Raw genomic sequence first — 26,701 nt, 5'->3', positions numbered from 1 at the left:
ATATTATATATATATATATATTATATATTATATATATATATAATATATAATATATTATATATTATATATATAATATATTATATATATAATATATATATAATATATATATAATATATATAATATATTTTTATATATATATATATATATATAATATATAATATATATATATATATTTTGCTGTGGCTTATTGCTTTATGACACATTTCCCCTTGCTTTTCTTTGTTCTCCTACTGCTATCTTGCAGTGTTTTGCAGTTAATTCTAGATACTCTTTAGTTCACCTCAGGCACTTTTTTGTTTCATTTGCTCATAATTTTAATACTTTCCATAACTAGCCCACAGGCTTCTTTACCATGTCTGCTCAGACAGTATATTTTTAGGATTAACCAGTTGTCTGTCCACATTGAATAGTTTTCTAGCTCATTGGTATATTAGATGGACAAAGTCAGTGCAACTGGTCACCCTTTTGACACAACTTCTGTCATTTATGATTCAGATAAAAGCCTTATTCATGCTCATAAATAATTACATATTTTGTATAAAAATTAAAATTGTTGATTATTTTCTTTAATCACATTGCTTTGCATATACTTCAGTTTTAGTGAATTTAGGATTTTTACTTCAGCTCTAAATTAAACTATCCTAAAAAACTAGCTTGAATTTCTTCATTAAAAATAGCAAGAAATGCCTCCAAGGTAATGACAAACTTTTCTTTAATTTCTACACATTTTTCTAATGATTTGAAGCCACAGTGTATCCAGCTTTCAAGGTTTCCTGTTTCATATTCAAAACTTGATGTACCAGGATAAGATTAGTGTATCTCTGTTCATATAACTCAAAAAGTCATCTAACCTTTTCTCTCACCCATCTGCCCCAGAATTCTCTCTGCTGCTACAGAGTTGTTGCATTCAAAATCTTGCATATATAAGGAAAGCTAAAAAATTATTAGCATAACTGAAACACTCTAACCATTACTAGTTCAGATCTAACTGCTTAAAAAGGGTTAATGCAGTCAAAATGCATTACACACACCTCCTAGTGCCTACATCCCAGTCTTAGGCTGATGTCTCCACTGCTTCTCTGGGTGCTGAGATTGGTGGCAGTGGTGGGGTGTTTGTGAATTGCCAGCCCCTGGAGTCTTTCAGTGTGAGGAATATGATTTTTGTGGTAACCCTGGTTCTAGGATCAATTTGGGGCCATTTTTATGCATCTTCCAAAAACCTTTTACACCTTTGCTCTGTCTGCATTGTTTTGTTGTTCCATATGACACCCAATTTACTACATATGGTGTCTTTTGTGTATGTTAGACAACAGTTCTTTGTTATTTCTAAAACCAGCTCTGTCTAACTCCAGCCTGCCATCATCATGCTAGAGTCTTAAGCACTATTCTGCACAGAACAACTGCTTCTTACTGCTATATTTATAAACTTTCTAAAACTGTACAAAGACAAATTAAATGTAGACATATGGTACCCTTCCTGCTATTCTGACTTGTTCTCCTCTGTTGATGCTCTCAGCAACTAGTTCACCTGGGTTAAAAGGCTTCCAGAATATGAGAGAATAAAAACACATGGATGTAGATACATGTGTCTGACAGCCAAATATGTACAACGCTGACAAAAAGAACAAAGGGAAAGATTCTCCTTCCTCCCACACCCAAAAAACCCCACCCCAAACCAAACCAACCAACCAATCAAAAAAACCCCAGGAAAACAAAAAACCAAAAAAAACCCAAACCAAACCAAACCAAACCAAATCACCTGAAAAACAATAAGAAAGCCCCAAAATTAAGCCAACCAAACAAAAACCCTCCACAAACAAACAAACAAAAACCCCAACCCAACCAACCAAACGAATAAAAACTAAAAAAACAATAAAGAAAAAGGCTCTGAGAGTTTAAAGACATGCACAAGCAATTGATTGTCCAAACTCTCCACAGGGAAACTGAGACCACAAGGAACTCCTTTTCCTTAGGAATTATATGGTAAATGGTAGACCTGGGATGACTTTTTGGAAAGCAATTTGAATAAAGTGACTTGGAGAATTCTTTAAAATCATATTTTTTCCCTCTTTAAAAGCAATTTAATGTACTTTTATTTAACTGTCCTGTGACCCTAGTACAAAAACCCCCAGCAAACCAACAACCCTCCCAGTCCTGTTGCATATGTGATTTCTTTTTATACACATAATTCAATACAGTTAAGCAGAGACTGCCCAGGACTTTTGCATGTTAATTGACAACTGTTTAAATAGAACATAAAAAGCTTTGAACAAGGTAAATCAAGTAATAATAAATGTTATAATCACTTATATTCTTATAATCGCTATAGTATTGTTTTTATTGGTATATAAATCCTTAAATAATAGCAGAGAGCTTCATAGCTCATAAGAATTTGTTAAACATAAAGACAATTTTTAATATGTTAGGGCACAGCCTTTTGATAAGACCCATGAAATATTCTGGAGAAAGATAGGGAACTGCCATTTCATTGATCTAAGGTGGCAGATGAAAGTCTTGTCACCTGTAGTACCACCTCATTTCAAAGTGAATGCAGTTAGAGAGATGGAGTATGGCAATTTTTAATGTAAATAATGTTTTGCCTTTCTGAAGGAGCCCATTTACAGTCTTAAGGCCATTAGACTTCTGCCTTGGCTTCTTCAGCACTGCACTTCTGCAATAGGACTGGAGAGTCAGCTGGAGATTGATGATTAACTTCTCGCTTGTGCTGCAAACCTTCCTTTTACATTTCTGTAAAACTGAAGAAATGACTGCTACTAATGTTTTGCTCATCAACTTGTAAGTGAAGGCCATTTAAGGCAGAAATGTAGGATTTAGCTCCAGCTGCTGTTCTAATGTTGCAGAAAGCTTTTGCTGCAGTTCATTAAATTCAACTTCAGGCAGTCACAAAACTGCCAGCTAATTATTTTTTTCTTTCCTCGGCTGAGTGAATCCTGGTGTCACCAATTTCCTCTCACAAAATGGAGCTACAGAACTCTTCATTCCAAAGACTGAAGAAACAAAGCAGTGAGGAAGACACCAACATAATTCTGTTAAAAACAGGTAAGACTGAATCAGTGGAACTTTATTTCCTACCAGTGGAACTTTATTTCCTCCCATATAGAGTCTGACTTGGGAGTCAGACTCTATATGGGAAATTGGTTCTTTGCTGGTAGGTCCCAGGGCCTTTATTAATAACTGTTAGTTTATGTTTTGGGGACTAATAACCAAATTGGAGGTTACACAGGTTCAGCCCTCTGGCTGAAAAGCAGCAGACCCATGGCTGAGAAGTAATTTTCCTCAGTACTGAGCACACGGGTTGTTTTAATCTCTATTATCTTAGTACAAATCAAGTTAAATTATGACAATTTCATTTTGTGGAGTATCAAAACTGAAAATGAGATCCAAAATAGAAAGGTAAATGTATGGAGATAGAAATGTATAAAGATGTCACTTCTGACCTTGCATACAGAATATCCACCTGAACACAGCTCTGTTAACACACGGATGACGCTAGACACCTCTTAGAAACTATTTTAAACATACCTCAAGATCATCTGTACTACCCATGACTTTAAGTTGTTGGTATAGCTTATAGATAAGTAACTAAAATCAGAACATCCATGTGTGTTTAAAATAAAAGTCCAAAATAGGAAATGTGAATAACCTTCTGCCATGGAGCTGCTCATGGATAGGGATTTTGATTGATTCCTGTGGTGATTCACTCTTTAGGGATGTTACAGCCTGAGAACATTTCCAAACTAATTTACATCAAGAATTCTTACTAATATACACCCCAGAATTCTCGGAAAAATAATGGATACTGAGAAGTTGAGCTTATGTTAATGATTGTTTATTGTCATATCACAGTCAGGATTTCAAAGAGAGACTTCTCCCTTCTATGATTGTGCACACAAATGAGAGAGCCCTTACTATGATTTCACAGTTAAAATTTACACAAAATGAGTATAAAAAAGGGACAATAGAAAAAAAAAAGTAAGGTAGCAACAACAGAATGGCATGATGAAAAGTTGTAGAATTAGGTATCTTCAAGGTTTCTAAATACATAGTTGCACCTTTAGTTTCAGGAAAAGAGGAAAAATTACTTCAGCCTCAAAATTCACATTTTTAATATGCATATTTTTACTTTTGACAGAGTGTCTTCATGTACTTGTAAGCTGTCAGCTGGCAACTATTGTTGTCTCACTGCGATCTGAAGAGTGAGAAGACACATCAAAAGAGAATTAAGGCTATGATAGCACTCAGTGCAAATCAGAAAAGTTCCATATAAGGCTGAAATCTGGCATTTGTATCAAGCACCAAGACACAATGGGGGCACAGGAAGAAAGCTGTTAAGGGAATTGAGTTAGAGTCTGAAAGCAAGGTACACAATAGGTACCCCATTGTCTTGTATGACAATTTCTTTGTTTTTATATGACACAAGTTGTGTAAATTAGTTTGGGTTCAACTTGAGAGAGAGTTTTGCAGGACTTCATTAGGCAGTGCACTGAAAATAATCTGTCAGTACTGGACCATCAACAAACTGAGTGTCCAGTCACACAACTGTTAACTAAATTCTGGTCACAGGCTCAAATCATATTGCTATTTCCATATAGATATCTTAAGGAGCAGCACTGGGGAGAGTTAAGAAGCTGAAAATTAAGTCACATTTTGACATGTATAGGTAAGAAAGAGGGTTTTCTCTCTAATTATAGTTATTCAGAGAAAGAAAAAAATACGTGTTGAAATGCAACATTGAAATTATGATGAAACTTTTTTTTATTTGTAAACTACACAAAACTGATTGAGAAACAATTTTCTGCCATTTTTAAGAATTATATGACACTCTGAAGGGTAATTTTGAAAATAAAAGACAACCTCATTAATTTTATAATTTCAATTTCAGAATATAATACTAATAAATTTAAGGGCTAGGTTCTGAATAAATTCCACAAAAAATTAAAACATACATGGGAGCCTCTAACCCCTCATCTATAGATGGAAAAGTACTAAATCTTATTTTCTCTGAAAAGAAAAAGATTTTTAGATACATTAACCCATAATGATAATTAAATAAGTTCAGTAACTGAACTGTTTGAAATGAGATTTCTTTGAAAACGGAAAACAACAAGAGCTACGATCATGGGTTACGATCCCGTGGCCAAGTTTTACCTTTACAACAGTGACAAATCAAAGAACTTTTCCCTTGCCTAAAGGGCTCCCAGGAGAGCTTTAAGAGGGCTGTGGGGTTGGGGGGACAAGACCTCCTCTGAGCTCTTGTCCCTGCAGGCTGTGTGCAGCTGCCTCCCTCAGTGCCAGAGCCTGCGGCTGAGCCAAGGTCAGCATGCTGTCCACCCACCCCTTTCCTGCAGAGCTGTGACCTAACCAGACTAGGACAAGAGGGATTAGGCAGTATCCAACAGCGTCAACTTGCCAAGGCAGGTCAGAATATCACTATCAGAAATGGCTTATGCTTCAGGCTGGAAGGGTCAACGTCCTGCACCGCCACGTGCGGGTATAGCCACAGGTTGGTGTTAACAAGCTGCCAGCCCGCCTCTGCTGTGCTCCCATGGGACTCAGTCCTGTCCCAGAGCTGCCTGGCAGCAGAAAGAGGAATGGCACATGCCCAGACTCATCTGAGGTGTGCCTTGAAGTAAGCCTTCCAACCTTTGTGTTTTAGCAGGACTTGGAAAGGATGCCTGTTTACTAAAGGATGTAGAGATGCTTCACCACAATGTTCCCATGGTGGAAACGCCCTCCACAGCCAGGGACAAGTGAAGGTAAGCAAAATTACACACCCTCAGCCTCTGCCAAAGAATAAATGATGGGTAAGCAGAGACCACACACATACACACCCAACCCACCCCTGTCCCAAAACATTTGTTCATCTGCCTGGTCATTACCTGCTTTTGGGTAGACAGACAGCTTTCCTGTATCAAAAAGACCAGTCAGAAGATTTAGAAATACAATTTCTGTAACTAAACTGAGTGATGCCAAGAAGATCCTGAATGGCTGCTCAAGATCACTACTGTTTCTAGATTAGATTTTCTAGATTCTCCAATATTACAGGTTTTCACATTACTAGAAGGCAAAACATTTACAAACCTTGTCTAAGTCTCTTGATGTACCTCTCATTTCATGTCCTTTCATCACACTTGTACTAGAAAATCATATTCTCCTGTAATGTTTTGGGGTTCTTTTTAAAATAAAGACTACCCTTTCCCATTAATCTAAAAGTCTTGCAAACAGTTGCCAAAGTCTTGCCACATTTTCTTTAATGGATGTGAAGATTCTATTGTCTTCATTAGTATACCATAGCTAGTTCTCTAAATTTAAAAGAGAATTTAAATATTCTGCTCTTGAATGTTTTTTAACGGGTTACAAAATTTTTGCCTGTACTGAATTAAACACATTTAAATGATCTAAAGATTCATCTGTTCCTCTGTTAGGTTGTAGGTGGGAATTCAAGACCCATGCTTCTGTGGTTTTACTGTGGTTTCCAGCAGGAGAAAATGTAGGTAGGAGTTACTTGTGAAAATCCTGAAGTGCCTCAAAAATCAGAGTTGTGTGCTCTCAAAATTGTGTTTAAATCTTTTAGGGGCTAGCTTGGAAAGGTTACTGGGGAGCTAATAATTACTGAAACAGGACAAACTCTCCACGATATGGTGTGCAAATTACACATCAGAACTGGACATGAAAAAAACTGAGTTTTGGAGAGCACAGAGATTGAATATGAGCAATTATGAAAAAGTACCAAATAATTTCTTTTCTTCTTTTTCATCTTGTGCAGGGACTGTGACACATTCAGCTTCACTTAAAGTGAATAAATGTCTTAGTGAGATCTTGATTGACCCCTTATCCTCTACAGAAGGGTTTTTTTTTCTGATATAAAAATGGCAAGGAAGAATTTTTTTTTATTTTTTTCATTCATTGGATACTTATCAATTGACTAAATATGTTTTTTAAATTTCCAAACCAACTAGGACTGTAGCAACAGACTTGATTGTTACCACAGCATCAGAAAGTATTTTTCTTTTTAAATAGAAAGACTAATTTTTAACAAGAATATGTTTGCTAATGCCTTTTGGAAAAAAGAAGAGACTATTTAAAAGGTGGTTATATTTTAGGGATCTGGCTTTTATTGTTACTCTATCCCAGCATAGTATACTACATTTATTAAAAAAAGACGTTAAATGATTTTGTGTTTATATTTATTGTCAGCAATACATCAGTTATGTAAAAATAACCCAGATGAAAATGTAAGACTTGTTACATTTTCACATCATCTGTATTAACTGAATAAAGCTTAGTGACAATATACACAAATTTGCAGTAGTAGTTGTACATAAACATTTTGTGCATTAAAAAAGAAATATACATAATTTAAAAAATAAAAATGCATTACACAATTTACAAATTAACATTAACCAAAAAAAAAAAAAAAAGGTAAACATTCCTCAGACAGCTGCCTCCTCATTCTACAAAATAAATATTCAAGTAAATTAAGTTAGGCAAAATAAACTCTTAACTCTTAACAATTTACATAAAGGTAAAAAGACAGATCTCCATTTAATTCAAGGTATATTTTACAGTGATTTACACATAGGGTTTTTTAATTGGTCTCCAAATTGTAAGATTGGAAGAAAAAATTTATTACATTTTGGCAGGAGGAAGGGGGTTTCAAAATTGATGCTTTATACCAAATATAAACAGGCTTGTGCAGTAGCATCAAAGCTTCAAAAAGGAACTGCTCCAGGACTCAAAGCAGACACAGTAAGCTAGAAACTACAGTTTTATAAAGGAAAATATAAACCACCACATCAACAGGAAAATATCTACTTTGCTATTTTCTGAATGGTTTCTTTGATCACTGGGAACATTACTTTCACAAACTAATAATCTACAGTAGTGGCTGCTTTAGGCACTGGGTTTGTAGAAGCACTCTGATTTTTAAAGCAAATTGCTTTTCATTCTATATTGATAATTCACATATTTTTTATTTCTGTTTCAATGCTAGAGGGCTTAATCACCTTTGCAACATTTAGATTTACATAAAATTTCAGCCCTCCTTACAGCCTAGTATTTTTTTCCTTGATAATGAGGGAAGCCATTCTGGCTTCAAATTTCCATGCACTTTGCTCATAGAAAAAATAATAATAAAAACGCACTCTAGATTTTAAATGCAGCACTAGTATGATGCAGATGTGCACCAGATATTCACTGATCAGATATAAAATGTAACACATACTAAAATACTTGCATGGATTGCAAAGGCCAAACATACTTTAAAAAACCCTCCTATCTCTTTGTATATCCATTTCATATGGTAAGAAAAAGGAGATGTCATACCTTTAACTTCAAGTTGTTAAATACTTAGATTTAGGACATAAAATTCTTCAAGGCAAGAACTAGGCAACAGTTCCTGCTAAGACCAGCCAGTGTCATAAATAAAGATGACTCATTGCCAATGAAAGAAACCCTGTTCCCTCAATGCCCTCTTGGTCCAAAACTATTCAACGACACAGAATCAGACTTTTAAAATACCAGAAATCATTATTAAAATCTGTCTTCATGTGTAGTTATTGTTGTTTAATACTTCATAATTTTTCCATGTTTTGTTTTGTACATCTGACAAAAGAGGAACCAACCAGGTTTTTCTTATTTTCTACTCAAGAATGCTGAAAATTAAAATTATCAAGATTTGTATTTTTGCAATGTATCTTTACAAAGTGACGGAAGACTGAATACTCCAGTCCTGAAACACATATATGAATGAACCACTGCTGTGGCAGGGGGGCATGAAATTTCATCAGCTGCAGCCCAATCAAGGTATAAAATGAGAAACTAAATCTGCACCAAAGTTGGTTACAGTTGTTCCTCTGCTCATCACTCCCATTTGGGAAGTACCTACACAGTGGGATGAAGGTAATTTTCTTGATGCAGTAACACCACACTGGTAATATGGCAGCTAAGTTAAAGTAGGACCATAATGTCTCTTGAATATCCACAAAATGCTCATTGGTTTCAAGAATTATTCTACATAGAGCAAAGGTGTGTATTTTTAAGAACAGATATTATCCATTGGTGTCCATGGGAGTCTTGTCATTGATTTCAGTGGATCTGGGCCAAAGTTTGCAAAGCTAGTTTCATTCAGTGTGCAAAAACTGGTGCTTCTTGAGTAAATAGAGTGATGAGTAGGCAGAAGTGGTTTAGGTTATAAAAAAGACCTGAGAACCTAATAATTGAACTTTATGAAACAATTATTTTTGAGAGGTTGCCTGATAAAGTTTTGTATTGCTTAGTAGTGGCACAGTCACTTGTATGTTCTGGCTGCACACAGAGGCCATTTGAGGAGAATAACCCTTCTCAGGTCATGGATCACATCCGTAACAGCCATGTCACATGAGTGGCAAGTCAATGAGCTTCATGCTGGAAGCCTAGCACTGACAATCCATAAGCATGGAAGAGGTAAAGAGTGAGTTTTCATACTGCCAGATTTTTTTTAAAAGTCATGAATATTAAAATGGCAGAACTATTATTATTACTTGCCAGTATACTCAGGAGTTTAGCTGATAATAATTAAAAGAGTCAATTGATTTATCTTAATTAGAAAAGACAAAATGTCTCTGAGTATTGCACTGCCAGTTGCAGTGAAAAAGCTCTCATTAGCAGAAGAAAAGAAAAGTAAAACCATTTTATTTTAGCTGAACAATCAGGACACCTTTCCAAACAAGAAGTATGTCTCTCAGAAGTACAGGGCAACCACTTTTCTTTTTCTTTTCTTTTTTTTCTAACAAAGTTAACAAATATAAAAAATCTAGTCATAAACAGCCTTCAAATAGAAACCAGCAGGACAATCTATACCAGTATAGGTAGATGGGGCAAGAAACTAGACACTTGTATTACTGCCATGGAGTAGAGCACAAATGGCTGCTGTGATGAGGAACGGTGTGTGTACAGCAAACGTCGTAGCTGATTCCATCCCGTCACAGTCCACACTGAACACTACTCTCTTCAGGATTCAAGACCTGTCTACTTGACACTCCTTGCACAAGATACATCATTATTTTATTTTTTTTTCTGAAAAGAGGCAGTTTCTATGGCAATTCTAGTTAAGTGCATATCATGCTGCACTAATATAGTGCAAAAATTTGCCTTACATGTAGCAAAAAAGATGCAGGCAACAGTTTGAGTTAGAGAAAGTAGAAACGTATTGTAACATATACAGCAGGTATTTTTTTCCAGACACCAATCACTAGAAAATAGTGAATCTGAGAATGCCTCCTTTCTGGATGTACACATGAGGCCTTTATAATTTGGAGTGGTAACAGGACAGAATTTTGCAAGAATTTTGCCCTCTGAGATGCAGGTTAACACAAGTTATCATCACCTGGCAAACTGTTGAACTTGCTCAGTGGGTTAATCCCAGTTAAAAGTTAATATTGTGCTAAGCGCTAAAATGCTCTTCATCACATATATCATCTGATAGAATAATAGGATTCAACTGAGTACATATGTTATGTTTGAATACAAAGAGTCATAGATAGCTTGGTACAAACTCGTCATGCGTACTGATTATACTTGGTTAATGATGCAGGGGCTTCCAAGTGTTAATACTATGTCAGCTACAGTATTCTGGAGGCAGAAGTGGTGCTCAGTTCTGAGACAACACCACAGATCTCCAACTTCAGTGTCTATTAATGTGATTCTGCCTGATTTCTTGGTGCTGATGGTCTAAAGTAAAGCAGTAATACCTTGAGTATCTGTAGGCATTATGAAATCCATCCTTCTTTATCTATGGTGCAGGTACAAAAAAGAAAAATTCAAAACACTTAATCCACTCCATAGAAAATCCGTGTGGCTTTGAACACCTTCTGATTTTATTCCTATAGTTTAGACTCCATTTGTCACCGTGAGAAATTGTATTTTACATGTCTGCATCTCCATCATAAGCCAAGGTTAAAGGTTTCAGTCGGTTGTTCTGTCTTCTCTGGGGCTTCTTTGGCTTTTTGCTGAAACAATAAGATAATTTGTAAATAGAACAAGCAACTAATAACGTACAAAAATGTATTTCAGTCTTAAATGAAAGATGAGCATGTTGATAATGCATTCAGTTGTTTATAAAAGCTATAAGCCTAAAACTTTCACAGGGATCACTAATCATCACTTTATCAACCCAAAGCAATATCTAATTCAAAGCTCAGTTGTTCAGAAACAAGCTGTTTTGGTGCTTATGTGACGTGATGAAATCCTTGGCAGGTACTCTTGTAACATCACTCAGTTCTCAGAAGAATTCAGAGCCTGCCGTGCAATATTTGGCCATGTATCAAAGCTGCAATCACGTTCTTTTAAAAAAAGTGACTCAAATATTAAACCACCTTTGACACACCGAGGGTTTCTGCAGGAAAGATCCATCTTTTGGTTGGTTTAATCTCATTATACTTGCTGGAATGACTACAATTAATTCTGGATGTTATGATCAAACCAGTCATTAATAGCAGAGGTATGGTTGTTTGCTGTAACATTCCTTGTCTAGCCTTGAATTCGATTTTAATCTAGCAGTACTTCCAATCCATTTGATAGTTTTAAAAAATTACCAGGCCAAAGGAAAATGAATCCATGCTTCAGCACTTATCTTCTTTAGAGTGTAATGTAAGCATTTATTTAAATCTGGCCTGTGCATCCTCAGTCTTGTCCAAAATCTTATTTCAGCTGTGCCACTTAGGCTGCTCAAATCTGAATATTTTATACGAAACCTTTTGTTACAATAACTTGCAGTAGCCACAGATTCCAACCCAAATAATCTGCAGTGCTGCTGAACGCTCTGAATGTTTTCCTCAAACTCCATCCTGCCCCACCAGAAATCAACCAACTAACAACAACAAAAAAACCCCAGAAAACAAACCCCCAATCAACCAACAAACTACAACAACAAAACAAAAAACACCACAAACAAAACAAAAAAACCACAACCCACTCCCAAACCCAACCCAACCCAACCCAACCCCAAAAAAGCCCAAATTTTAATATTACCTAGACAGAAGTGAGGTTTTGGGCAATGTTTACTGAATGGCAAACATAGCCAGAAGCCCCCCAAACGCCTACTAATGCAGTATAGCCAAGAGCCTGATGTATATGACTGCACTTCCCTCACCTTTCACCTGTGCTGATCCTCTGGATCAGAAATCCCAAACAGGATCTAGAAACTTCACCATTCTCAAAGGTGACTTGTTCAAAAAAGTATTATTTCATGTACTAAAAAGATGAGAATTTTTTCAGATATCTTCTGTTTCTGTATCTCTATATCTTGTCAAATATAAAATATTATTTGCCTGGTTTCCTTCTTGCTATTTCTCTCAGCGTTTTTTGATACAGGCACAATATAATTATTCTGGACACAGTATACAACAACCAAGACAAACTGAGCAAAAATGAACTGTACACTAAGCTACCCCACATCTGTAAGTTGTTGTACCCTCAGAAGAGCATGTGGTGATCCATCATCTAGGGTACAACCAGAATCTGCTAACCTGAGTCTGGACAAAAGGACACAGTAAATTAAACACTGCACTTCACAGAAGTGCCTGCAGTTCTACAGCAGCAGAGGTCAACATTTCCTTTGCAGTCTGTGAGGGGACTGTTTTCTTATAAATAATTAAAGAACTCACCAGGCTAGATAGATCATAGAAACAATAAAGATGAGTAAAACAAATGCACCAGCAGCTACACCATAAACCCAGGTCTTCAGCCTCCCATCTAAAAGGAATGAATGTTAGTCAGTAGTGTCTGAGTTAGTCTTGTTGAATTATTAGTTCTGATACAGCATAGAAATACTTTAATAATCCAAAATAAATGTCTTCACTAGCAATTACAGTTAAATCAGAGTAAATATTGTTAAATAACTGAGCAATGCTCAACTCTGTGCTCTGCTTTTCAGTGAAAGTCAGGATCATTCACATGGAGCTGAGATCTGGGGCAGAGGCAGCAGGTGGGAGACACAGAAACTCAGCTTTGGGGCCCTCTGGTAGCGAGCAATCCCTCAGTGTGATCACAGGGCACTGCATCAGCCTGGGGCTCATTTAGGATCATTTTCTATTCTAGCTCTGGTAAAGCAACCTGCCTGTTATTTTCATTCTTGTTCCTATTTACTTGTATGTTTTTAAAAGTCCTTAGCAAGCTGTATGTTATCAATCCCTTAACTGAACATACACAACTTTTACTACAGCATAAAGTAGTAAAATCTTAAAATTTCTTTCCCTACCAAATGCAAGTTTTGTTTTTATAAATAACTTCTCCTCACAGAATAAAAATACACAAAAAAAGGCAACGCATGCTCATAAATAGAGCAATTGTCTGTTAATAAGGATGGTATTTATCAGGTATTTTACAGGTGCAGCCTGTGCAGTTTGCATTTTGGACATCATGTCCCTGGAGGTTTAGGCATGCATACCACTCTCCTTCTTGCCTCAGATGTCCTTCTTGCCCATGTCTACAAGGAAAATTATGTGGCTTTGTCTGTGGGGTTTTGCTCTGACCACAAATGATCATGTCACAGCTAAAGGTGAGTGCATGCTTTTTGACTTACTACTTTTATCCAACCCATTTTTTAAATTTCTAAATGGCTTTTTGCAAACATTGTTTTCCAGGGGGTTAGTTAGTCTTGTTGCATCTTCTTGACAATAAAAAAATGTTCATCATTATAAAGATAAATTATTTAATTTTCAAGTGGTACAGGTTTTATTTCATGAAGTGGCGTGCATTTTCAATGTAAGCAAATACAGCTAAAATTTTTCTGACCAAACACTTAGTGCATCTCATTAGCTCTGCAGAACCAAAAGGCCTCATCTATGCAGTTTCTATTTCCACAATAACATTAACAGAAGCTGGGCTAAGATTGCTTGGTCACACAGCAGTGCTCCCCATTGCCATGCAGTTACACTCAGGCTTTCTGGTCTGTAGCAATGCAGTGTCGCTGTCATGTGAACAAGTTGTTCAAGACAAATCAATATCAGAACATTTTATCTTCGTTACCTTAATCAACTTAATGAAACATTATAACTGATAATAACTGACATAACTGAAATAACTGATCCGTTAAAGATTAATGGAACAGTAGATTTGACATGACATATCCTATGGTAATACCAATGAGAAGAATTCAGACTTTAGTACTACTGAATAGGTTGGTTTCTTTGAAAATAGTAACATCTTGAAAAAAATCTGGCAATACCTTGTATACAGATTTATTTGTTTTTGTCAAAGCAAGGAACTCTGTTAATGAGGTCATTCCTATTATGCAACTACTGATATCTAACTCAGGCTTTCTGAATTCCCTCTGGACAGGTTATTTCTAAGTATGCAAAGGAATTGGCATCTTGGATTCATTTTTTTGTGGTAATACCTCAGCCCAAGCAACTGAAGAGGACAGTTTTAATATCTCCATTTCTGGATCTACAATGTAACTTGTGGAAGACAATGAAAGAACTATTTTAGATCTAGACTTAGAAATTGTGAGGAAAAGAACAATCATGCTGGAGTAAACCCAAACCTTTCCAATAGATATCCAATCCTGAAATAAAACACTCAAGTCTAAATCTCATCTGAATTGGAAAATGTTCACTTCTCTCACACTTGCTCATAACTTCACCGTGTAAAGTATTAGCTCTGTTGAGTATGTTTGAGATTATCTGAACTGAGCTATGCCTCCTTCCCAACTCGAATTACATAAAATTTAATCTCAAAGTACCTTGAAGTGTCTCAAACATACCTTGCTCCAAAACCCTCTCTGAGCTCACGTGAACATCCATATTCCTAAACTGTTGAAGGGTGACTGTCTGATATCTGCTTGTTGCTATCAAACTGCGTCCTACAACACACCCTCTGCCATTTTCAGGAGGGGTTAGCTAAAATGAGTAAATCATAACATATTTGGTAAGATGCTGTTTTTTAAAAGAGGACCAGAAAAGTTTAATTTTCTATTTTTTATTGTTGATTAAAGTACTTGAAGTAAAGATCATTTTATTGCAGGTATCAAATGTAATATAAAAGTACAAATAATAGTAAATAGTAGCAAGACTAATGGGATCTATCATAAGTATTTCTAATTTCTAATCCAAACATTATTTAATCTGCTTATTAGAAATGTTTTTATAAAAACAATTCTCAACTTGAAACATCTTATGGATTATGCATGTAAAGATAGTGCTTTCAATTCTGCAATTAAAAACATCAAAAAACCCTTTATAAATAAATGACCACCCTAAGACACAAGTGTGTTAGTATATGTAGTCTTATGTGACTTAAGAGACATTTAAGATGATAACAAATTGCTCTCTTCTATATTAATAATATTTTGGACAATTTTATCTTTATGTGGAATTATTTTATCAATTAATTTTTTTTTTACTCTAAATATTTAGTAGCACTAGAAAATATTTGCTGATTACATGATGGACTTTATGAAATATTTTTTCATGAAGTAACTCTCTTATGCCACTCTTGCATATAAATCTTTGCTCAGCTCAGAAGAACATGGTCCATCATAAAAGCAAATACTGCTCATGGAGACTTAGAGCAGGCCTATGCTAAATATCAATAATCTGGTTAGCATTTGACTAACATGAATTAGTTTAAATATGGATATGTGAGAAAAGCATTAGCATACCTATACCAATTATTTTCCTACAATCTATGCTATGGCTGCAAATTTTAAGCCTTTATTCTTTGCAGTCTTTAGTGCTATCTTTTCATTCCTCAGTCAACAGAATTAGTGGTTAAGACACCATAATTTAATATACTGGCTTGCACCTTTGCAGCAAACTCCCTTCTACAGTGGCATTTCAAACAGCTCCTGTGAATTTTAGAATGGCTAAAAGGAAACCAAAATAAAATTTCACTAAATATATTAATGGAGTAGTGAGAGGGCTAGGTGTTTACTTATGGATCTTCCTTTGTTTTCAGTGAGTACATGCCTGCCTTCTTAACAGAACAGTCAAGGGTTTTTCTGGTCTTCCTAGGCGTACAAAAATATAAATGCCAGACCCTGCAGCAGTACTTAGCACTAAGAGCTGCTCATTGCATGACTTCACCTGGCCCAAAAGGCTGTAGAAACCAGGTCCTTCCTCGTCCTGACTGGTTACTGGGAGGCTGGGTAGGGTTCACAGCTCGACTGGTTTTCACATCTCCCTTTTTGTCCTCCATGGTGGGGATCACCACCACCGGGATGAGAGTGCACTGTTCGAGTGTGCCATCAGAGGACATCACTTCAGTGTATCCGTCTTCACAACTGCATGCTCTAGTCTGTAGGGAACAAGTGTTTTACAATGTGTAGCAGAAAAACAAGGTTTTCTGTGAGCTACAAAGCATAACAACATGGATGACTGGAAGAGAAGACTCTTTTGACGAGTGCTAGCCTGGAGAGTACCTCCTCAAATATTTTCATGCAAATTCATACGATATCAACAGAGATTATTTAACATTTAATTGAAAAGTAGAAAATTGTGTGAGGCGAGTTTTAACAAAATCTGTGACTAGTAAAACCTCTGAAAATACTTTTTGTTGGCACAATCTTTGTAATCAAGGGATGTGTGGGAAGCCCTCATGGGGGTGTTCTATGCTCCGATGCAGTAGCACATACCTCACTGCAGTAAGCGTGGGGTTGGCTGCACGGTGGGTTACATGACCTGTCAGCATCTGGTTGGCGCATCACTAAACAGCCCCCTGTAGGACAGAAAATCATATTTTCACATGGCAATACCTCACCACTGATGAAATTACTTGCTGCAGTATATCATGGATCACAAGCTTGCTGCTAATTTGAATGTAAAGATCCTTTTTTTATTCCAAGGTGAAGGATAATTGGAATCAAGTATTTTCTTATATGTAGTGTAAGGATACAGCAAATGTATTTAACTTCATGTGCATTTTGGATAACTAATATTTGGCAATGGAGCCTTTTGTTTTCTCCTTTTTTTCCTTTGGTGGATTGCCTAAAAAGCGAATTTAAAGGCTTTTCTGTACTCAAGGGAACAGATGTGATTATCTAGGGCCCTTCTTATGACTTACATATTAAAACTGTGGCCACAATAGAAATAAAAGCATCTTTTTTATTTTTATCTTATCCTGTTGAACTGAAAAAAAGTTACTCATCCTGTTTATGAAAGGATACCTGTTCTCTGCTGCTACTGGGTAACTTTTACACATGCCTCTATGAATCAAGGCTTCATGTTAGTCTGAGATTTTATGAAAAGAAAGCAGATTTATCAGTAAAGTATGTACTCAATGTTACTGATGATATTGTGTGTTTCAGTCTTTTCTCTTTTTATACAGACCTAGTTTTTGTTTCTACAGCTTTATATATAGTGCAGTTATTGTTATGGACCAATACACACAATCAGGCTTTCACTATCATTTCAGCCAGAATGACTTTAAAATACATTTAGAATTAGTTTGAATTTACCTGTGCTTCCTTTTAGCTTATAGAAGAGGGATATGCATCACATTGTTTAAAATTCATATGCTACAGGACAACTTATCATGCATCCCCCAAATTAACACCATTTTTATACTGGTGTGATATGATGATGAAATCCTGATAGCTGAAGTTGGTCACAACCGTAGCAGATGCAGTTAGTTGAGGTTATGTAGATCCAAGTGTTAACAGGATGGCTGGTGAAGAACAAAGAAAACCCTGCTGGTTGCCATAAGTTTTCCCCACCCCCAGAAAAGAAAATCATACATCCTAGCATACAAATCACATGCCTGTGGGAATCTATGTAATAAAATATCAGTCATCCAAGGAAGCAGAAGGAAAGAGTTGCCTCATCGCCCATGGGAAATAACACCTTCAAGTAAAAAAGAACTATTCAGCACAATGATATTATGCAAGTAAGCAAATAGAAAAAGACCTTAAAACACCAACAGAACTCACAATAACTATTTAATAATGTCCCAATTAAAGTACACTATGTTAGAGCCAAATGTGCAGAAATAAGGATAACAAGACATAGTAATCAGAGATATGGGTTGCTTCCGAATCAAGATACGTAATCTCAATTCAAATCAATCATCTATGTGTGTCTATCCCATCTATGAGCTCATAAATACTGTATATAGTTTATACAAAACACTTTCAGAAATACACAAATGTAAATTAAAATCTAGTTCACTACTGTATATAATGTAGAGAAGTTCCCTCTACATTATATATTACTATAATAGAATATTATATTTAAATGCTGCATTTTAAAACTATCATAAAACCCATGAAAACTATAGCTTTGCATTTAACAGAAACATATGAAAAATATAGTTTTGTGTTGCATGGAGAACAGTGATTGCATGTTCTGGAATATCCCATTAGATTTCCTTTCAAATCAGAATGTTACCACAGCTTTAAAACCACATACAAACAAGCTTTGAAAAAAAAGTGATACAATATAGGTCTGAGGTTTGTCTGCCTTGGAGGTCACATTTTGAAAAATCTGCCAATAATACATAGTCATACATTTGTCTTTCCTAGAATTTATCATGAGGCTGTATTCAGTCACATCAGAAGAAAATATTATTTTCATGTGACTGACTGTGATTTATGAATATATTCTGATTTTAATATCTCAGAGTCATAATCTCCAACATGCTATTTACTTCAAATCCTATAGGGCCTTTCATAGATAATATCCTATATTAATCTCAATAAGAATTCTTACTTAGAGTTTTACTTACCATAGAAACATCTTAGCTAAGCAGGAAGCAATCAAGGTGCATAAATAATGCCCTGTTGCATTTCTTGTAAACAAGATGTGTTTTAATAGTCCTACATCACAAGGTAAGATTTGCAAGAGATTATGAGCTATTATTTCACCTTGTAAAAATAATACAAATACTTTATTTCTACTATCACCACAGACAGTAGTGGTAGACTCCATCATCAAGAAATATTGTGGTGGCAATACATAAAGAACAGCTCCCCTGCTGTGACTGACCTGACAGCAGCTGGCATTCAGGATATGTTTACAGTCTCTGAGATTCTTTTACTATCACTTGGTCTGACACAAAAATTATTTAAATAAATGCATAACTCTTAGATTAAATGAATCTCTATTGCCAATATATAAATCCATATAAATAGATTCATATAAAGATTTTCTTCTGAGATCTCAGTCCTTCCTAATTCATGTTTTTTGTGCTTTGGCTTGCACAAAAAGTCATGACATCCCATCGCAGTCCATTATGTATCTTGATACAGATTTATGGCATTGAAGTAAGGAAATAAACTCATATTATTAGCACATTTATTAAAATTTTATATTTTGTAACTTTATATATCATATATGGATGATATTATCAAGGTCTGCAACCTTCTCTTTGCATAGGCACTGAAATAAACATTTTATTTGTTGAAAGGCCTGAAATTTGAAACCCTACATTTAGAAGAATAAAGATGCCTATGGTAAAACACAAACATATATAATGTAAAACATTTCATGTCCATTACAGAAGATAGTATTTATATTTACTTTTAGCATTACATGCTGTGTGATTCTAGAAAAGAAAGCACATTTTAATATGCAAAAAGATGATGATTTTCATTCATACCCCAGGAAGTGTTTTTAGCAGATCCTTTTTAATATTTCTTTTTTTCCACTTGTTGGGAGAACACATTATCCACCTGTTTTCCAGGCTTTTTTTGTGTATATAGAAGGGGTATTTACCTGTGACGTTTAAACCATCTGACCTTTGGCACCACACAGTCCGAGAAGATCCCTTCCATGGGCTAGCCATCCACTTGTACTCGTAGCACTGGCCATCTGCACAGAGAACATTCACATTTCAAGGGATTTGGTGACAAGGTTTCAGACTCCTGCAGGCAGCAGACACACTCAGCAGCAGACCACACTCATTTTGAGGCCACGCTCATTATGATTAATGGCTTGTACAGTTAAGTAAGCCCTTTTCTCCTTCATCCAGCACTGCACCACACACGTGGAGCTCCTGGGGTCTCCTGCACTTACTGGACACACAGAGAACAGACCAGATGTGTCCTAGACACTAACTAGGATTAGGAGCAAGCCTAATGCAGTTAATGGGTAAAAGAAATGTTTCCAATAACCACGTAATGGTTGTGGCCCATCTGTTGTGCAAAACTCATTTAGGGGTCAGGTTCCTTTCATGGTAACACCAAGCTTCAGCCAGTGCTCCACTGCTTGGAGAAGTGGTCAGGGCTGCATCTGGCTACATGTCTCATCTCCTCTGTGCACATCTCATATGGTCTGGGATGAATCATGAAGTCCTTCTGCACCTCAGCTCTCTCTTACAAAATTCCTTTTTGTCTGATCTGGCCTCTGAATGGGCAAGTTGGTACAGGAAACTACTTCTCTTAGACAATTGGCCTACTACCAGTGGTAAGCATGGCTGAGACATTTTATTTTAATACATTTATGTGTATTTTAGTGCTTACCATTGCATGGTCTTGTTTCCAAAGCCTGTTCTGGACAGAGATGTTGATTCTCTAAGTCCTGAATGATCACTGCTCTAGATCGGACTTGTATTCCTCCAAAACCAAGATCCTCACCATTAACACAGGTTAGCTGGCAAAGGCTCCATTCTGACCACTCTCTCAAGTAACAGTCTCCTGTCAAAGAGCAGTTGTATAAGATGAATTATCATTTTATGTGAAGAGTTGTTTTACACTGAATATGTCTAAAAATAATGTCCAAGTACACTTTCTTAATTTTTTTTAAGTTCTTTTCATTCCTCTTTTTAAACTTGACTCATAGTGTAGAAAAGATAATGTTTTGAATGTCCATATCACAGAAAATATTATAATAAGATTATACAGTGGCCTATTTGCTCTAAAGCAGTTTTAGTTTCTTGTAGCATTCCCATGAGATCACCCTCATTGTTCTTTACAATGCTCTACCCAATATTCACATTTTTGTACATTATAAAATATTGTGCATAAGACATACGTCTTATGCTAAATTTGCATATCATTTTTTCAATTAATCTTTGATCTTAGAAAACATTGTCTATTATTAAAAAGATTAATTATTGCTTATTCCCATGCTGATTTTCTCTAAACAGGCGTAAAAGCAACTGATGGAAAATACTTTGCAAGAAAAGGAAATGGAAACATGATTAAAATGTCTGTTCTTGCTATTTCATATTAGGATAATAGACCTGTAAAATTCTGTAGTGTAAAACTAAAAAAAAAAAAAAAATATAGTAATGACACTAATTAGCACGATCAGCTAAAGAACATTTAAGATCTGAGGCACAACACAAAGAAACCATTTTGTTAAAACTGCTGTAGAAAATGGGACTAGACTGTGCACAAACTCGTAAATAAACCTCTTAGTTCTCATTATTTCAGTGAGAAAGCCATTAAAAATTCATGCTACCTTGCATTATACTGATGACAGATATAATCAGTACTGTGTTGACCGGATGCCTGATTAATGAAGGAATTTTATTTGCCAACCTTAGGAAAGCATGCAAAGAAATGAATAATTGACGCACTGATGTATACATAATAGGAAAACAAGTCGTGGTTTTTGGAAACATTAGCTGGAGCGTATCATTAGCACATCCCCCCACAGGGCAGTTATTTTTGCTGGCTAAATGTGAGATTGTTGTAGAACAAGTCCCTGCTCAGCAAAATTTTTAACACAATCAGTAAGCAGCTATAGATATTTTTTTATAAAATTCACTAATATGAAAACAACTAGTCTTTGTATTCTTCCAGTTTCTACTTAGGAAGTAAAATTACATGAAAATTGTGAAATTGGAATGCTATGCACAAAGCAGTGATGGAAATGTCTCCATTTTTTATTAATTTCTATTTATTGAGACAACTTTACCTTCAATCCAATCTGAAATGAACTAGAAAAAAAAATTTGGGGAAGAGGAGAGTTTCAAGAGAGTGAAAATAGAGTACTGATAAAATGACAGCTACATTAGAACTGAAGGAGTTCATCACCTCTTCTGAAGATCCATCGTTAATGGCTACTAAATAGCAGCAATATACTTCAAATCCTACAAGTGTTTGTAATGAACTGGAGGGTTTTTACTGGGAAGTAAACAACTCTTATATGCTCTTAATCATTCTCTGTATGAGCATCAAGGACCGGATCATTCATAACAGCTCTTTTAGGTTCAGTTTACAAAGGCAATGATAGTGCATTTTACATCCAGAGAGTTAAACAACTAGAGGTACTCATGTTTTCTCAGAGATCAAAACTTTAATTTCATTTGGAATAGAACCTTTAAAGAAAAAAATAAGATGCCTTAGCTTATCTTCCTTAGACATCCATAAAAGGTATTAAGTTTTTAGCCACTGGTGAAAGTTTTAATAAAGTTGTTAGATAATTTACACACATAACACTAATATTTAGCTGTTAACCAACATCCTTTCTTATAAATACACGTTTTATTTCAATGGATTTTGTGAAAAAATATATACATCTTAGATACAATCTGTGACAGAATGATCACATCTTTTATAAATTTAAAAACTAGCATTTTTTCTGATTGATTTATTGCCATGAAGCCACTCCTAGAAAGTAACTCTGTTGGTCATTTGATAGATGAATCTAATCAGTAAAGCAGATTTAATTGCCTGTGGCTAATGCTAGTCCCTAACAGCTGTAATGACACCTGACCAATCTTGAAACACAATGTTTATTTGAACAGCTTTGTTACCTGGACAAGGGAAAGTGCAGGTTTCCTCCAGTATGATCTTCTTATCACCATCTATAATAGGCTCTATTTCTCCACAGAATTCCTCATCTACTACTTTGCCAACATCTTCAATGGATCCATCATAAACCACACAGGAGATGTTCCTCACTCGTGTTCCCTCTCCACATTGAGCATCCTACAGAAGGAGAACATATACTGATTGATGCTGGACAGAAGGAAGTGCTAAAAGACTAGATCTGAGTTACTTGTCACTCTATATTTTATTATTTTTGCTTAACAACTTACTCATTCCAACAAGAAGAAAAAGAAGAAAAACAAGAGAAAACATGGTTCATTACTTCAGAAATAAAAAAAAACCTAACCCAAAATTTCTGGTCACTGCTCCTTAAAATACAGAGTTAATTTTGCCTTTGAATTGCAACCAGAGCAGTATGTCAAGTGAAGATTCTAATAAGTGAATATATTTCTGCTGATATTCTTTTACAATACAAATATTTAAATTATTAGCAAAGATTCTTCTCAGGTACTAAAGTTTACATTTATACTTTGAACCATTGCATTTATTGATAAATATGAAATCTAAGGAACAAAACAAAATTTAGTTTTTGTATAAGAGAGGTGGAAACAAATTGTTTACACAGTTGATGAGGAGGTATCTGGGCATATCACAAATATGCCTGAATCCACACATTCCATAACTTCAAAGTCCCATAAGGCTTTTACCTCTACTTTGCATGCTGACCATTGGCCATATTGCCATCGATAACAAGGTTTTACTGGACAGGGTTTGAATTGTTCCATCTGAGAGGGACAAGGCCTTCCATCACCCTGAAATGGCTGATTTATGGTCCTTCTTCTGATCATTTTTCCTGTAACAAAAACCAGCAATATAACTAACAAAAAAAGTGGTTAGACTGATTTATTCCTCAAGGTGGTTCTATTTTGCTGAAAAGTATTGTATTTGAATAAAGCAATTTTTTCCAGATTTGACAAATTGGATTGTAAAGCTGATCTGTTGGCTCTTGTCTGTTACGTTGATTCATATTTTCCAAGCCAGACACTTTATATTCTGACATTTGTTTGTAGTGTAAATGCAGGAGGATGTCTGATTTGGATAGCTCCTGTAACAGCAAACCAAAGCAGAAATTTCCTAGTTCAGAAGCCTAAAGAAAAATATTCTTTATGAACATGAACACATGTTTGTCCATTTCAGTGGAGTCCTGCTCCTCCACCGGGAGCTTGCTGCTAGAAGAGCTGCATGTTGTGTTCCTCCCTAAGCTAACACAGAAACGTGTCCCATTATTGTCTGATTCCAGCAAAGAAGAACTTGCAACTTGCTGCCGCTGTCTGTGTGGAAAACATGACATGCAGAGTTTGCAGAAGATAGAGGATTCTTCACTCAGGTCCAAGAAAATTAAAATACAGTAAGCTTATCCAACAATTATCTCCTCTTCAACCATGAGTGATATGCTACCCAGCTTCACTGAGGTACAGGTTTTATTTCAAATACATATATAAACTGTTTCTCCTTTCATCTTGCTGTGGACATTAGGCCATTACACTTCATTACAGAGGCTTCATGTACTGAACATAACTGAAAATTTCCTTCTCTGTCGGAAGGAATGGCCAAATGGATGGTCTAGAGTTGTCACCTCAAAAAGGTTTCCACAAAATCAACACAGCTGTGGTATTTTAATATATTTATAGATAATTATAAGAACCAAGTCTGAAAAAAGATGTATTTATTTAAATTTATATAGTGAGGCATATATTAAACTAAGGCATTACATCTGTGTAATACATCTGTATTACCTGTATAACACCTGATGTTAGCCAGTCAAAATAATTAATCTTTAATTCCACATTTCAACCTCATGCACTTGCAATTGAGTACTCTAATGATAATGACATGAATCTTTTGCTGAGAGCAAGCTACACAAGCCACCATGCATAAGCAGAACAATATCAATCTCCCAGACAGCTGTGCTCACTGCAGACAGCTAGAAAGATGTTTGCCAAATGGAGCCCCATCATTCTTGAATTCACAGCTGCTCCAACTGAGATGTTACAGGAGGAAAAAAAAATATTTTCTTGAAAAGCACTGGAGAAAAAAAAATCAAAGAACAGCAAAGAGTAGGTTTCTTACACACAAAATTCTTCCTCAGCCAGATGGATATTTGTGTGGGTGCACAAAAACAGTTAAGATTTTTGGTCACTTGATTTTATTACATGACTATAACTTACTGAAATAGATCAGTTCCAATTTGTTTTTTGAACAATTTTAATTGTTGTTACCTAATCTCACCACTAATAATGAAATTTAGGAGATTTTAGGAAATTTCAGGAGAAAATCCCTCCCTCCTCTTTCTCTCCTTACCAGGAAATAAATATTCAAATCAATATTTACTTTTGTCTCAATATATCATTTATCATATCTCACTCTTTTTCCCAGAATCAGAAAGTATTTGGACCAAATTCCTATTATTTTCAGTGACAAGTCTCACTCAAGCATATTATTTCCATTAATAAGGCTGATTTACATTCCTGTAACTCTCCCTACCTAGCTACATTTTTTAGTTCTGCAAAGAGAGGCATTATTGCTTTTGTTAAAGAAAAAAAAGAGAACTCAGTCTTTAAAATATGCCAAAGGTATGTACTGACCTGTAAGGCCACATGTTTGAGAGCATTCAGACCAAGTGGACCAGTCAGAGAGCTGACAGTTCACAGGACACTCCACCACACAGGACATATTCATTTGCCATGTCTTTTCCAAACCAAGCTGAAAGAAATTGTTAAATGGTCAGCACAGAACTCCAAGCCTGTATCATCAGTGCGAAGTAAAAAGGAAAGTAATCAGGACATTTAAAATTCTCACTTCAAGACAGTCCTAATGCATATACTGATCTTTATATACATGCATAAATCCTATTTTCATCAATCATTTTCAAAACTAGAACCTGTAAATGGAGGGCTTCATCTCTACCATATTATGTTTTACAATAGGTGAAGGCCAAAATAATTTATGAAGTATTTTGAAAGAGGAATGCAAAAATACTGAACAGCTATTAATAAGTGAAGTGATTCTAGATGCCAAGTTCAAAACTAGCAAAAGGAGGAGGATGAACAAGTATTGGATATTCAGAAGATGTTGCAGATGCTAAAAGTTCACAGGAGCTCAAGAGAGACTGAACAAGTTAATGGAAGGGAAATCTGAATGTTTAAACACAGAAACCCCATCAGGCAAAGACAGTTCAAGAACTGAAAATAGGTGGAGGCTGTGAAAGGAGTAGATGGAAATTCTTGTATGCCTGTGCTTACTCTTCCTAGGGCATCTGCTTATGCCTCTCTTGGTTTTTTCCTAATGTGCTGTATAAGTGCATGATTTTTCTAATTCTATTCTATTCTATTCTATTCTATTCTATTCTATTCTATTCTATTCTATTCTATTCTTATTCCTATTCTATTTCTATTCTATTTCTATTCTATTTCTATCCATGAAAGATACTGATATGACACTGACAATGATTTGTCAAAAAAAAAAATACATCTTTGCATTTTTTTTCTGAAAAACTTCACAAAAAACCAGAAACCTCTAAAATCCATAAAGTAAAAACTCTAGTTGCTGGAGGAGTCTGAGAGAAGGGGAGAGAGAAATTAATCTCAAGACCCAAGTTTTCCCAGAAATACATTCTGTTCTCAGTTTTTCCCCAGGTATGATTCAGTCTGACGCCTAGGGAAGGAAGAGTTTTATAATCATGCTCAGGACAACTACACAGTGTTTTGCTCTGATCCTGGAAAGCCATTTCTGTTCTTACAAACTCACATGCTCCAGATTTTCCTCATCCATGGAAGGAAAGAGATATTCTCACTAACACACATGAGAACATATGATGCAAGATGAAATATGACTGATGGCAAAAATATCAGCATAATAATGCCTGCATCCTGCACAGCTGAGTTAAAAGGGTAGGTCAATGATAGGGTGCATGATCTAAAGTGTGAA

General features: G+C 35.6%; 1 protein-coding gene and 1 long non-coding RNA gene across 8 annotated transcripts in view; one reads left to right on the top strand and one right to left on the bottom strand.

The window, feature by feature from the left end:
* Positions 1–7,113: 7,113 nt before the first annotated feature.
* Positions 7,114–26,701, bottom strand: part of THSD7A (thrombospondin type 1 domain containing 7A) — a 266,504-nt gene continuing 246,916 nt past the window's right edge. For all 7 annotated transcript variants that reach the window (XM_086855894.1, XM_086855865.1, XM_086855880.1 and 4 more), the window contains 9 exons: positions 25,360–25,477; positions 23,422–23,567; positions 22,699–22,873; positions 20,456–20,629; positions 19,710–19,805; positions 16,634–16,716; positions 16,086–16,296; positions 12,666–12,753; positions 7,114–11,009 (listed from right to left, as the gene is read on the bottom strand). In XM_086855894.1, the coding sequence (XP_086712020.1) occupies positions 10,925–11,009; positions 12,666–12,753; positions 16,086–16,296; positions 16,634–16,716; positions 19,710–19,805; positions 20,456–20,629; positions 22,699–22,873; positions 23,422–23,567; positions 25,360–25,477 (1,176 nt within the window). In that variant the 3' untranslated portion in view covers positions 7,114–10,924. The remainder of the gene's footprint in view (positions 11,010–12,665; positions 12,754–16,085; positions 16,297–16,633; positions 16,717–19,709; positions 19,806–20,455; positions 20,630–22,698; positions 22,874–23,421; positions 23,568–25,359; positions 25,478–26,701) is intronic.
* Positions 13,480–14,591, top strand: LOC147655881 (uncharacterized). Its single transcript, XR_015277737.1, has 2 exons — positions 13,480–13,558; positions 14,341–14,591. It is a non-coding gene; the product is annotated as an uncharacterized LOC147655881 (long non-coding RNA).

The sequence above is a fragment of the Cyanistes caeruleus genome, chromosome 1 (genome assembly GCF_971803275.1).
Source record: "Cyanistes caeruleus chromosome 1, bCyaCae1.hap1.1, whole genome shotgun sequence".
Lineage (NCBI taxonomy): Eukaryota > Metazoa > Chordata > Aves > Passeriformes > Paridae > Cyanistes > Cyanistes caeruleus.
Note: the sequence above shows the minus strand (reverse complement) of the source record. Positions and strands in the feature narration are given on the sequence as shown.